A 13,043-nucleotide genomic window follows, 5' to 3' on the forward strand; every position below is an offset into this window, starting at 1 on the left:
TTCAACGGTTTTGTCCCTTAGGGTTCATTTCACAATAGGAGAAAATTCTGCATAAAACAGTCCATTCCCTTGCAAATTTTTCGGGGAGGACGTTTCTTCGACTGTTGTTGCGGGCATCTCGCGTTACACGCCGATCTGGAAATCGGCACCGACGGCCCGAACGGACACCGCTGTCTTTCGTTACCTTTGCACGCGTAGCGTGGGTTCTTTTGCGGTTCCCGAGCCAAATCATCGTCCTTTGAGTTCCCGCGGTCACCGGAGCGGCGCGGCGAGGCGAGGCGAGGCGAGCTTTCAAGCGTCGGGGAGAAAGCGAAGGTCCAACAGCGTCAACTCCCGGGTGACGGGAGCGCCGTTCCCATCGCACAGGAAGAGGCTGCGTACGCGGACGACCAGCTCCTTCCCGGGGAGGCCCAGGAGCGCGCCCAGCCTCTCGGCCGCCAGCGGCGCGTGCGTGACGCCCGGACCTGCGGCCGACAGCCAAACGCCCGCGTTCAGAGCCGGGGGGAGAGCAAGGAGACCGTCCCGGCGACTCACCCGCGTTCCTCGGCAGGCTGTCGGCCGGCACGTCCACGATCCTCTGCACGGCGACGGCGGGAACTTGAAGGCAGGCCCGGCCGGGACCTCGCCCTCTCACCGTCAGGACGGCCGGCCTGAAGGGGGCCGCCCGGAGTCAGGTTGCCTGAGGCGCGCCGACGCCCCGGACTTCCCTCACCTGTAGTAGCGGCGCACGGCGCCGGCGGGCAGGCAGGGGTAGCACGGCGCGTAGATCCCGTTGGCGTCCGCGTCAAGCTCGGCGCCGCAGCGGCCGCAGCCCGAGTACGTCACGTCGCCGCTCAACGCCGCCAGGATGGCGGCGCGAGGAGTGGAGCCGTCCAGGGCTGCGTGCCGGGACGCCCGGAAGCGGAAGGACACGGCCCGCACCCTGAGCAGCGCGTCTCCTGGGGAGCACGCGCGTCGCCACACGATTAGCTTGGGGGCTACACGCTGCACCCCTTTTCTTGTTTAGTTGTCACAAAAAGCGGAATGACAACTTGTCCCTTGTGCTTATGGCTATCTATCTGGGGAGCGGGGGGGGGGGCAAAGCATGTCTGCCCCCCCACCCCCAACATCGAGCGACAAAGCTGAAATCGGTGGCCGGTCGGCCTTGCGGCTGCCCGGCGACCTGTCCAGACAGGTACACCCCGCCCCTCCGGTTCCAGTGCGGGTCGGCGTTAAAATAGTTCAGGATTTTTCTCGGATTCGTTTTGATAGGCAGAATATGCTTTGCTTTCATTTATCATTGATTCCTAATACGGAAAGTCGGCGCGCTGCCCCCGAGGATCGCACGAGTAGCCCGCAGGCCTGTTCAGCAAATGGCGTACAAGCGATGGAACATTTTACAGTTGTTTTTCGAAAACGGTAAGCTCAGAGAAAAGGGTCGGGTCGGGTCGGGCCGGGCGCGCGTTTGTCGGGACCTGAGTATTGCTGCGAGAGGAGCGTGTCCAGGTCCATGTCCACGCAGCCGGGCGCGCGCAGGAAGAGGCCCAGCCGACCGTCGGCGGCGTCCACTCGGCCGGCGGCGCTCCAGGGGGTGCTGTGAAGCTCGGGGTGGTCCGCGTCGCGCCCCTCCCCGACCAGGAGGAAGCGGACGTCCCAGACGGCGTCTGGGGGTCACGGGAAGTCAGCGCGCGCTCACGCGTCCGGACGGCCGGAGCCAAAGCCGACCTGGATGCTTCCGGAAGCGCGGCAGCCAGTCCAGCGCCGAGCCCCGCAGCAGAAGCGCCCCCTTCCGGCCGCCGGCCCCCTCCACGGCGACCACAGCGCGGCGCTCCAGCGCCGACCTGCGCCAAGACTCCGCCTCGGGGCGCCACTCTGCCACACGCGGGATCCCGCGTCACGCGAGGACGCGCTCGCCCGCTAAAGCGGTGACGCCACGCCGCGGGACACCGTTCGGAGGCTTGCCGGCCGCTATTTTGGAGCGCCGTAAAGACACCGTTCGATTGCGTCAAACCGACTGGCTGCGAGACGTACTAAAAAAAAAATCAATCCGAGCACTTACGAATCACCGCGCTGGAGTTTGCGCAAGTCGATGTCGACGTTTTCATATGGTATTATCCGTCGGCGACAACCGGCCGCGACGGCGGTCGTCGTAACGATGACATCCACGACGGTTTGCGTCGGGGCGCAAGTGGCGGAGAATGGCGGTTATACGCTTTGCGCAAACGTCTGAGAATCGCCGGCGGCGAGCGCGTCCGCGTTGCAGCAAAGCCGCAGATCTCGCGTTGATCTAATTTGGCCGCAGCTCCCCCGAGGCTCACCCGCGCCGACGTACGCGTGCGTGACGCGCAGCAGGGCGTGGATCAGTGTGTTGGCCCCGCGCGGCCACGGGGGGGCGTACGGCAGGCGCTCCACATCCTGAGGGGGGTGCGGCGGCAGGGACAGCAGCCCGGGGCGCCGCTCTCCAAGGAACTGCCGGAGAGCGGAGACTGCGCCAGCATCTACGCGCTGAGCGCCTGAAAGACACCGGAGGGGCGCTGAGCTTTGGGCGGGGCGGGAAGGGCGGGCGGGCGTCCGGAGGGCTACCCGCGGGGCGGGCGGGGGCGCTGACGTGACCCAAGTTGAGCAGTTTGCTGCTGGATGTGGACTGCAGCATCTTCTCTCCCGTCCAAGCGTCCTCCCGCAACTGCAGGCCTTCCACAGGGTTCAAGAAGGAAGCAAGCGTCAGCAAGTACTTGGAGGAGACCACCTCGCGGGAAGCGCTTTTCAACATCATCTCATTCCTCAGCTGCCGCTTTACGGAGCTCTATTCGATTTTCCGACTTTGCTTTCCCATCTCTTGGACTCCTTTTAAAGCGTTGCGGCAATAAAAGCCGCGCCAAACGCACGATAAATGCGGGGCTCTTTTTGTCTTTTCAAACAATGACATCACGTCAACGTCCGCGGCCGCAGAGAATTTCGAAACGTTATGGATGGAACGCTTGCGTGACGGCGAAAGAAAAAAAAACCCCGACATCTTGGAGATGACTTTGCCAGGCGCGCGGCCGAGTTTGCGTACCTGTGATGAGGACCAGGTCTCCGGCGCCGACCGCCGCCGCCCAAAACGCCGCCCGTCGCCACAGCAGTACAGTGACGTCCGCGGCCGACCGGTCCGTCACCAGCACGCTGGCCAGGGGCACCGGGGAGCCCTCCGACGAGCCGCGCTTCACCTTGAAGAAAGTTGGGACACGTGGACTCCACTGGCAGAGGTAAGGGTGCGTGCGCGCATGCGGTACGGTCATTTGTTTTTTCCCGTCGAGTCACCTTGACTTCCTTGAGTTGACAGGGATGAAGCACGGCGACCAGAACTCTGTAGCGCGCCCCGGCTTCAGTGCACCGGGCCAGAAGAGTTGTAGGAGCGGCGAGCGGGTCGGCGCCGCCTCCCTCCGTCGCCCCGCAGGGACGGGCTCTTTTGGATACGGGAGACGATAAGGGGCGCTCCGCGGCCTCCGGGAGCACGCCTCCTAGCTCCGCCCGCCGGGCCACGCCGAAGGGGACGACAGAACCTTCGGGGGAGCGCCCCGTCACCCCCGAGAGCGCGAGCGAACCTTCCCACCATCGGCCCGACGCGCCGAAGACATCGCCGGATCCTTGAGGGGGACGGGTCGCCGGGGCGCGAAGCTCGCCGGAGCCTCGGGGCGAGCGGCCGGACGGCCCAGAGGGCTCGACGGGTCCTTCGGGGGAGCGGGGCGCCGGACCGGAGCGCCGCGGCGCCGCCGAGGTTCGGGCTGGCTCGGCCCATCGGAGGCCTCCGAGGTTTGAGGCTCGGCTCGGGGTCCGGCCCCGGCAAAGGGGGGGCGATCGCCGGTCTTCCGAGGCGGGCGGAGCATCGGCGCTGCGGTGACTCGTTGGGTCCTGGGCCTCCTCGCGTGAGCGTTCGTCCTCCCTCGCGCCGCCGTCGTCGTCTTCATCTGAAAATAAAAATCACTTTTGCTTCATTTGCCGTCCGTGACAGAGAAAAGCGTTTGAAAGGCGTCCAAAGCGGCGCCTTATGGCTCTGTGCGCTCTCACCTGCCGCGGGGACCAGCCGGCCTCGGCGCCGGCTGAGCCGCACTCGTCTCCAGCGCGGGGGCGGCGCGGCCCCGGCCGAGGGGCGCGGGGCCCCCAGGAAGGCGTGGATCTTGGGCCGCTCGCACATGCTGACGGAAGACGAGAGAAGCGCGTTAAGCTTGAACGGCACGATCGGGCAAGTGACCGCATCGTGAGGACTGACGGCGCAACGGGCGGCGATCGCTGCCGGTATCTCGGAGCCGTAGTCGCTGACTAGGAAAAAAAAAAAAGGGTTAGGGTTAGAATCGCCTTCAATCCAATGACAATGAAAGGCAAAAGTTTGTTTGTTTTTTTTAGCGGCGTGCTCTACGGGCTACGGAACACCGCGAGTTGCCTCTCGTTTAACGTTTGCCTACGAGATTGGATGCATACGTAACGTCACTCCATTTTGGAGCTCCGGTTGATTAGTGAGTCCAAAGTTGGTTTGCTAAAATACATACGGGGGGGGGGGCGGGCGTGCCACTGCTAGGCTAGGCCAGGGGGGGCAGATGTCGTCGTCCAGGTGAAATCAAGTCGCCCGACCGGAAGTGGAAGAGGGGGTTGTTTGGAGCCTTTATCGTCTTTTTTTTTCTTCTGTTTTGCTTCGGGGTGGTCGACTTTCTCGAGCGGTGTTCGCTTAGCGGTCAGCGCTCGCAAAAGTCACCGCGCGCCGGCCGGCGGAGCTCGCCGAGGCTAATGCTAGGCTAGCGGGGCCAAACGCCGTCATCCAGGTGAAGTCAAGTCGCGCGACAGGAAACGGACGAGGAAGAGGAGGAGTTGTTCGGAGCCTTTCTTTTCTTTCGCTCGCGCTCCTACTTCCTCATCGACTTTCACCAAAGTCAACATGTACCGACGGAACTTGGCGGGGCTGCTCGGCCGCCGCTTGTACCGCGCTCCGGCCCCCCCGCCGCGCCGCGGCTACTCGCGCTCGGCCGACGCCGCGGAGCCCGGCGACGACGACCCCAACTTTTTCGCCATGGTGGAGGGCTTCTTCGAGCGCGGCGCCGCCATCGTGGAGGACAAGCTGGTGGAAGAGCTGAAGACGCGCGAGAGCGCCGAGAACAAGCGCAAGCGCGTGCGCGGGATCCTCAAAATCATCAAGCCGTGCAACCACGTCCTCAGCCTCAGCTTCCCGATCAAGAGGGACAGCGGCGAGTGGGAGGTGGTCGAGGGCTACCGCGCGCAGCACAGCCAGCACAGGACGCCCTGCAAGGGAGGTCAGCCCGCGGGGGGGTGGCGGGGGGGGGGGGGGGGGGGGGGCGGAGCAGAGCAGCTCCTCCCCGCTCAGGAATGTCGACCTTCTGGTCCGCCGAATAGCCTCGTCTGGGGAGCCCATTCGGAGGCGCGGCTCATTGAGCGGGCGGGGTCCTCGGCCACCCGAGCGGTCGGAGGGAAGGCCTTAGTCAGGGGGTGCCCGAACTCGGTCCTCGAGGGCCCCCGTCCCGCCTCTTGCGGGTTTCTTTCCCGCCGAGCTTGCTGATGAGCTGACGGTTTGAATCGGGCGTTTTGGGAGGATGGAAACCTCAGAAACGCGCGGGCCCTCCGGGACTGGCTTTGGACACCTCTGGTCCAGTCCACCCCATTCAAAAGCTGCGCGCTCGAAAGAAATGCCGTCATTTGTTTGGAGCGCGCGACATTTGGACGCACAGGTCCGCTACCGCGCGTCCCAGGCAGAATGCCCGCGCCCTCCTTGACGGTGTCGTTTTTCGTGTTCCAACAAATTGTTCAAGGAGAAAAAAGAAAAGTGCGACGTCACAAAGAAAAAGGCCGTGAAAAGAGTGGGCGGAGTCGAGGGTTTAGCTCCACACGTACATTGAGGCGCTGCGCCTTTCCTTACTCCGCGTGGCGGGCGGCAGGCGGTTTAGGCAACCTCACATCCGTCGGTTGTCGGTCGGCCTCTCGACCCGTCCGAAGAAGGCCGGGACTTGGGATTGGGCCGAGGCTCCGCGGGGGGCCGGCGCCCGCGCTCGGCGGGCCGCGGCGGAAGGAAGAAAAACTCCATGGCCGTCCGTTGTTTGGCTTTCAGGGATCCGCTACAGCACGGACGTGTCGGTGGACGAGGTGAAAGCCTTGGCTTCGCTCATGACCTACAAGTGCGCTGTGGTCGGTCAGTTCAAAGCACGTGGAAGCTCCCGCGAGCGTTTTGGATGACGCTCATTTCCTGCCCGCGTGCCTGCTTGCAGACGTTCCTTTTGGCGGCGCAAAAGCCGGAGTCAAGATCAATCCCAAGAAATATTCTGTGAGTGGGCAGTTCCCGCGCTCGGTCCACCTCTTCCTTGGCCCTTTTCCGCCCTTCCTCCTCGCATCTTCAGCCTTCGACCGCTTGAACGCCTCGGGCTTCCCGGCGGCGGCGACCTCGCCGACCCCCTTGTCGCGCCTTCGCTTATCCACACGGGCGCGAGTCGATGACTTGTGCGTTTCCAGGACAACGAGTTGGAGAAGATCACCCGTCGTTTCACCGTGGAGCTCGCCAAGAAGGGCTTCATCGGTGAGTCGCCCGGCCGCCGCCGGAAAACCGTCCACGGGAGGGCCGCGAGCTTTCTTCGTCGGTTTGACGAAGTTGCGATTGGACGGAAAGCGCTCAAAAAGGTTCCGTCGCTTTCCGGAGTCGTCGTCGATCGCGCCTCTTAATGCGCTACGCCGATGACCTTTCGAGCCCACTCGCCGTACGGAACGGTCGGGTCGTAACGTGGGCGCCGCGCGGAAGTGCCGTGGCACGCGAACAGAAGCCGCGGCGGGATGAAAGCGCGCTTTGTCGCGCGCAGGACCCGGCATCGACGTTCCCGCCCCGGACATGAGCACGGGCGAGCGAGAGATGTCCTGGATCGCCGACACCTTTGCCACCACCATGGGGTACAACGTGAGTTGCGCCGCCGCGCCGGGCCGCGCCGGGCTGATGTCATCTGGCCCGCCCGCCGCAGGACATCAACGCCCACGCCTGCGTGACGGGCAAGCCCATCAGCCAGGGGGGCATCCACGGGCGCATCTCGGCCACCGGCCGAGGGGTCTTCCACGGCATCGAGAACTTTGTCAACGAGGCGGCCTACATGAGCAAGCTGGGGATGTGTCCCGGCTTCGCCGACAAGACCTTTGTCATTCAGGTAGCGCCCGTTTGCCCGCCGCCGCGGTATTAGCAAGGCCGGAGCCGCCGTTGCCGTTTCCGCCCCATCCGAGTTGGCCGCGCGTGACCCGCCTAAACCGGGTTGGGCAGGGTTTTGGCAACGTGGGTCTGCACTCCATGCGCTACCTTCACCGCTTTGGCGCCAAATGCGTGGGCGTGGGCGAGATCGACGGGAGCATCTGGAACCCGGACGGCATCGACCCCAAAGAGCTGGAGGACTACAAACTGGTGCGCGCCCTCTCGTCCGCCTTCCATCACAGGAATGGAAAGGAGCCAAAAAAAGCCAGCCCGTGAGCGTGCGCGCGCGCCGCGTACCCCCAGGCCAACGGGACCATCGTGGGCTTCCCCAAGTCTTCGCCGTACGACGGGAGCATCCTGGAGGCCGAATGCGACATTCTCATTCCCGCCGCCGGAGAGAAGCAGCTGACCAAAAGAAACGCGGCCAACGTCAAGGCCAAGGTCGGGCGCTCGCCATCCGCGCTTCGCTCGGCGCGGCCTGCGCGCGCGCGCCCGAAAGACAAAGCTGTTTTCCGTCTGCGCAGATCGTCGCGGAGGGCGCCAACGGTCCGACCACGCCCGAGGCCGACCGCATCTTCCTGGACAGGAACGTCTTGGTCATCCCGGTGAGGCTGGGCCCGCGCGCCCGCGTCGCCGGTCGCGACGCTAACCGCGGACCGCGCCCCCCCCGACCCAGGACATGTACCTGAACGCGGGCGGCGTGACCGTATCGTACTTCGAGTGGCTGAAGAACCTCAATCACGTCAGTTACGGCCGCCTGACCTTCAAGTACGAGCGAGACTCCAACTACCACCTGCTGAGTGAGTGAGCGGATCGGCCGCCGCCAAAAAAAGTCGCGTCGGCTTTCACCCCCGGTCTAAAAGGCTCGCCTCCCGCCGGGAAAACGGCTCGAGCGTCCACTTTTCCAACCGAACGGAATCGAACATCTTGCGGGGGTGCGAGGACGACGGCCGAGTCTGTCCCGTCGCCCGATTTGCCCTTTTCCGGAATCGAGTCCATCAAAAGCGACTTAGATGGCGAAAAGCCTTTGAGATTCAAGGTGGAGAAAGCAAGGGTCCGGTCGCCGCCCGTTGAAGTTGTCCCCCTCTCCACAGTGTCCGTCCAGGAGAGTCTGGAGAGGAAGTTTGGCAAGCACGGGGGTGCCATTCCCATCGTTCCCACTTCGGAGTTTCAGGCGCGCATCGCGGTGAGTGCTTTGTCGCTTTGTCTCGCTATCCCGGGCGGCCGTAGGCGGGGGGACCCGCGGACCGAGGCGGGTCTCCCAAGGGCAATTCGGAGCGTCCCATGCGCCGGCCGCGCGCGTTTCGGGAGAGAAACGCGCAAACTCCGCACGGGAAGGCCGGAACGGAGCGAGCGGGGATTGAGCTCGGGGCCGGAGGCGGGCGCGCCGACCGCCGAGCCGCCCTCCATCAGAAAAGCTCCTTTTCCATCGACCGGCGAAGTCGAGGCCTTCTTTCAGGCCGCGCGCGGGTGTCAAAACTCCGGTCCTCGGGGGCCGGCACCCTGCACGTTTTGCGCCTCTTTCAAATGAGGAGTTCATTAGCAGGAGCTTGAAAAGCATCCTGATCGCTCCAACGGGGCGGGTTCGCTCGTACCCGCAGGGGGCGTCGGAGAAGGACATCGTCCACTCGGGCTTGGCCTTCACGATGGAGCGCTCGGCAAGGGTAAGGCCCGCGTCCTTTCCTGCCTCCGCCCCGCCCCCGCTCGGCCCTTTGACCTCCGCGCTCTCCCCCGCAGCAAATCATGCGCACGGCCAGCAGCTTCCAGCTGGGTTTGGACCTGCGAACCGCCGCCTACGTCAACGCCATCGAGAAAGTCTTCCAAGTTTACGCCGAGGCCGGACTCATCTTCACGTAGCTGCCGGGCGCGCGATTGGATGCGCGCGGCGGCGAGCTGACGTATTTGAGTTTTGGCTTCACTTGATGATTCCATGTAAATACTTTTTTTGTCTCACGACCACCATTGTCGAGATGGCCGCGCCGGTTTTTCATGACGGAATTAAAGAGCGACCGGGAGCGCGGTCCCTAACCCGCCTCGGCGCTTTCTCCAATCGCACCAGAAGCGCCGCGGGCGTTTGAAATGACAAAGTGGGGCCAATGGCTATTGTGGAAAACGCTTTCCGTGCGCTCAATTTCTAAGGTCAAAGCTGTGGCGGCAGAACTTCAAATGTGTATTTCTTTTGATTCTCTTTGTCACGTTTCCTTGCACTCGATGTATATTTTAGACTTGAGCTTCAACGTGACCGGCAGGTTACCGAAGGGTTCGCCGCCACGCCGGAAAAAAAAAAAAAGAAAAGTCATCTTTCAATCGTTTGTATGTCATCATTTTCACACCATCTTTGAAAAGTTACTTGAGCGTTAACGTCGGTTTCCCACGGAGTGCACAATTTCACGTCAAAACCGGTTGCATTCGCGCTTGCATTTTGCGCCCGATGGAAAGACGCGATTCCTTCGAGGTAAGCGCCTATGCAGCTGAGACTATTCGTTTTCAAGCACTCTTGTAAGGCACAAAAACAGTATCGGCTTGAAAAGGAAGCCGCGGCTTGGTCGTGCAGGTCGACCGCACGTTGTCGCAACGCGATCGTTTGAAACCCAAAATTCATTACGTCCATTCCATTTTCCGTGCGACAGCAGAAAGCGCTGACCGGACCACGTCGGTCGGAATACAAAAATGTGCCGAGGTATTAGGGAATGATTTGTGCGCATGTAAAACTATCCCCAGCGCATACATACGACGTGTATTCGGTTCCAAAATCCCGTTTCGTTTTAACGCGATTAAACGGTGGACGACGCAAGCGTGCTTTTTTTCCCGCTGAACTTCCGGCTGGGCTGAAGCCGTGCACCAATCGGAGCTGAGGACCGGGTCCGGAATTCCCCACCATCTGCGGGGCTTTCCGCTCAAGACTGACAGGCTGGCGGTTGCGTTGGCAACGGCGCTTCCTACGCCCGACGGCGGCGGCGAGCGGAGCCCAAGTTCCGCTGAGCGACCGTTCCTTTCAGAATAAGAGTTAAGATTTCGAAAGGCAGCGTCGAGGATTCGTCGTTGTGGAATACACTTCTTGGGGCGTTTTAGAGCGGGAGCGGCGGAGAAGGAAATGATGTTACTTCGTGCCCAATGGCACAAAATCACACGGAGTAACGACAAACGTTTGCCCTCCTAACGTTTTGCTTTGAAGTTTCTTCCGAGCGGTACGTCTGCTGCGTTTCCTGTTTTGCTTTTGACTTTGCGACACGGACAAGTTTGGAGTTTCGAACAACTACTCGCACGTCCGCAAACGCAGGTAAAATTCCTTTTTAAAAATCATCTCATCCAAAAGATTGATGGAGTGATCAATTTAATATGATCACAATGAGTAGTTTGCGTGCGTGTATATATGTTCACGCACACAATTAGGGTTAGTATTATACGTATTATACACGCGCACAAACGCACGCACGCACACATATGCACATACATACATATATATACACACACATATATATATATATATATATATATATATACACATACACACACACACACACACACATATACATATATAAAAACAAATGCTTTATACATACATATACACACTCACTCAAACCGCGTATGACCGGGTGGGAGGCGGGTACATCGGACCGATCGCCAGCCGACGCCTGGGCGCATGCGGCGGAGATGACAAACGGAGCGGTCGCCGTCAGTTCACATTCGGACAAAGGACAAATCGGTTGGGTCGGATGGCCGGTCTACGAAAGAGCGGCGAGGATGCCGACTAGGGGTTTTCCTGTCGAGGCCGCGCCAGGAAACAAAGCGAGTCGTGCGAAAGTCAAACTTGCGTTTTCCTCTCTCTGCGGGCACGCGGCAGGATGACGGACGCTCAGTTGATCAACGGCTACGACAACGACGTGAGTTGGTTTTTTCTTTTCGCGCTCTCCGCCGTCTCGCGACTGACGTGCGCGCGGCGGCCCGGTCACAGTTCAACTTGACGGCGTACGAGTACATTCCTCCCGCGGACGTGAAGGCCGAAGCCTACGTACCCGAGACAGGTAACGCCGTCTCCGCGCCGCCGCCCGCTCAGGTGTTTATCGTGCGCGCGCCGTGGCGTTTCAGCGCACGGCCCTTACATCCAGATCATCGAGGAGCCCAAACAGGTGACCGGCCCGACGGCGCGGAAACGGGGAGCCCCCGAAAGCCGCCGCTTTCATCCCGGCCTCCTTGTGTTTTGCCAGCGCGGCTTTCGCTTTCGCTACGAGTGCGAGGGTCCGTCGCACGGGGGCCTGCCGGGGGCGTCCAGCGAGAAGAACAGAAGGACGTACCCCACCGTCAAGGTGAGCCCCCCCCCCCCATGGTCAAAGGCCCCGTCTGACTTCCCGCGCGCCGCAGATCAACAACTATGTGGGTCACGCACGCGTGGAGGTCCAGTTGGTGACCCACACCGACCCGCCGCGCGTGCACGCCCACAGTCTGGTGGGACGCCACTGCAACGAGAACGGGACGTGCACCCTGGACGTGGGACCTAACGACCTGACGGCCTCGTAAGCATCCTTCCGCTCTTTTCCGCTCTTTTCCGCTCTTGCCACTTTTGCCTCTTGCGACGCGCAAGAGCACTGCGGAGAGGCTTCAAAGACTTGTGACGGTGGCGCAGTTTCAGCAACCTGGGAATCCTCCACGTGACCAAGAAAGGCGTGGCGGAGGTTCTGACCCGCCGCCTGCGAGACGAGTGGCGTCGGCGACGGGGGGGCTCGGCTCACCCGACGGCGGCCGAGGAGAGCGCCCTGACCAAGGACGCCAAGGAGCTGTCCAAGATAGTGGACCTCAACATCGTCAGGCTGAAGTTCACCGCCTTCCTGAAGGACAGCGACGGAGGATTCACGCGAGCGCTCAGGGCCGTGGTGTCCAACCCCATCTACGACAGCAGTCTGTGCCGCCCCCCCTTCCCCGTGGCGGGTTCGAGCCCCGCCCCTTCCGCCTTTCACCGCCCTCTCTTCCTTTTCCAGAATCTCCCAACGCCTCCAACCTGAAGATCTCGCGCATAGACAAGACGTGCGGATCGGTGCTGGGAGGGGACGAGATCTTCCTGCTCTGCGACAAAGTCCAAAAAGGTGCCCGGGTATCCGCCGATACTTTTGAGCGAAGGCTTTTCCGTCTTTGGGCGCTGACCGAATCGCCGGCCCCAGACGACATCGAGATCCGCTTCTACGAGGACGAGGACGGCGGCTGGGAGGCGTTCGGCGACTTTGCTCCCACGGACGTCCACAAGCAGGTGAGTCGGACGGGCCGCGGCGCCCCCGGGCGCTCGCGTGACGCCCCCTCCCCCCTCCAGTACGCCATCGTGTTCAAGACGCCGCCGTACCACACGGCGGAGCTGGAGCGGCCGGTCACGGTCTTCCTGCAACTCAAAAGGAAAAAGGCGGGGGACTGCAGCGACCCCAAACACTTCACCTACATCCCGCACGTCCAAGGTCGGCTTTTTCATTCCTCTTCTTCTCGGACGGAAAATGCGAGTCCGTCCGTGCGTGCGTGCGTCAAAACCACGACCACATTTACTCGGCCGCCAGACCTGGGTTTTGTTTGGGTTTTAGTTCTTCGCGGGGGTCGTCGTAGACTTTCCCGACGCGAAAGTTAGCGTAGAGCTGCGGCGGTACCCGGGGCCCCTTTCCAGCTTTTTTCAGTCTTCTCTTCCTTTTTCCAGTCGACATTTGGGATTTGGATTTTGGGGATTTTTGGGAACCGCTGACTTTCTTTCTTCTTCGACAGACAAAGAAGAGGTGCTGAAAAAGAAACAAAAGCCCCTCCCTCACTATGAGCCCTGGCGAGGAGGCGGCGACGGAGGGGGAGGAGCCGGCGGCGCCTTCGGAGGGGGTGGGAGCACGGGTGAAGG

General features: G+C 61.9%; 3 protein-coding genes across 7 annotated transcripts in view; 2 read left to right on the forward strand and 1 right to left on the reverse strand.

Annotated features, from left to right (window-relative positions):
• The window catches only part of shld2 (shieldin complex subunit 2), a 16,394-nt gene continuing 3,351 nt past the window's right edge, over positions 1-13,043 (reverse strand). Inside the window, exons 1-12 of one of the 5 annotated variants that reach the window (XM_088420729.1) lie at positions 4,895-5,263; positions 4,229-4,278; positions 4,027-4,154; positions 3,280-3,926; positions 3,035-3,185; positions 2,563-2,670; positions 2,298-2,492; positions 1,705-1,851; positions 1,455-1,643; positions 713-938; positions 535-650; positions 1-464 (exon numbers count right to left, since the gene is read on the reverse strand). In XM_088420729.1, coding sequence (XP_088276855.1) covers positions 292-464; positions 535-650; positions 713-938; positions 1,455-1,643; positions 1,705-1,851; positions 2,298-2,492; positions 2,563-2,670; positions 3,035-3,185; positions 3,280-3,926; positions 4,027-4,153 — 2,079 coding nt within the window. In that variant the 5' untranslated portion in view covers position 4,154; positions 4,229-4,278; positions 4,895-5,263 and the 3' untranslated portion in view covers positions 1-291. Of the gene's footprint in view, positions 465-534; positions 651-712; positions 939-1,454; positions 1,644-1,704; positions 1,852-2,297; positions 2,493-2,562; positions 2,671-3,034; positions 3,186-3,279; positions 3,927-4,026; positions 4,155-4,228; positions 4,279-4,505; positions 5,264-13,043 lie in introns of those variants that run through there. The other 4 variants (XM_088420728.1, XM_088420731.1, XR_015866309.1 and 1 more) reach the window with 4 other exon arrangements.
• LOC148419689 (glutamate dehydrogenase, mitochondrial-like) lies at positions 4,571-9,490 on the forward strand. The gene is made up of 13 exons (XM_088420732.1): positions 4,571-5,261; positions 6,071-6,151; positions 6,228-6,283; positions 6,469-6,532; positions 6,810-6,904; positions 6,966-7,145; positions 7,256-7,393; positions 7,487-7,624; positions 7,708-7,788; positions 7,860-7,983; positions 8,278-8,369; positions 8,785-8,847; positions 8,921-9,490. Exons 1-13 carry the CDS (start codon positions 4,889-4,891, stop codon positions 9,038-9,040), a joined length of 1,605 nt encoding a protein of 534 aa, XP_088276858.1. The 5' UTR covers positions 4,571-4,888; the 3' UTR covers positions 9,041-9,490.
• The window catches only part of nfkb2 (nuclear factor of kappa light polypeptide gene enhancer in B-cells 2 (p49/p100)), a 6,708-nt gene continuing 4,088 nt past the window's right edge, over positions 10,424-13,043 (forward strand). Inside the window, 11 exon segments of the mRNA XM_088420727.1 lie at positions 10,424-10,463; positions 11,028-11,067; positions 11,139-11,208; positions 11,273-11,313; positions 11,392-11,490; positions 11,546-11,697; positions 11,808-12,079; positions 12,160-12,264; positions 12,340-12,425; positions 12,486-12,624; positions 12,920-13,042. Coding sequence (XP_088276853.1) covers positions 11,029-11,067; positions 11,139-11,208; positions 11,273-11,313; positions 11,392-11,490; positions 11,546-11,697; positions 11,808-12,079; positions 12,160-12,264; positions 12,340-12,425; positions 12,486-12,624; positions 12,920-13,042 — 1,126 coding nt within the window. The 5' untranslated portion in view covers positions 10,424-10,463; position 11,028.

Source organism: Hippichthys cyanospilos, chromosome 8 (assembly GCF_059441005.1).
Source record: "Hippichthys cyanospilos isolate Australia breed blue-spotted pipefish chromosome 8, RoL_Hcya_1.0, whole genome shotgun sequence".
In the NCBI taxonomy this organism is placed as follows: Eukaryota; Metazoa; Chordata; class Actinopteri; order Syngnathiformes; family Syngnathidae; genus Hippichthys; species Hippichthys cyanospilos.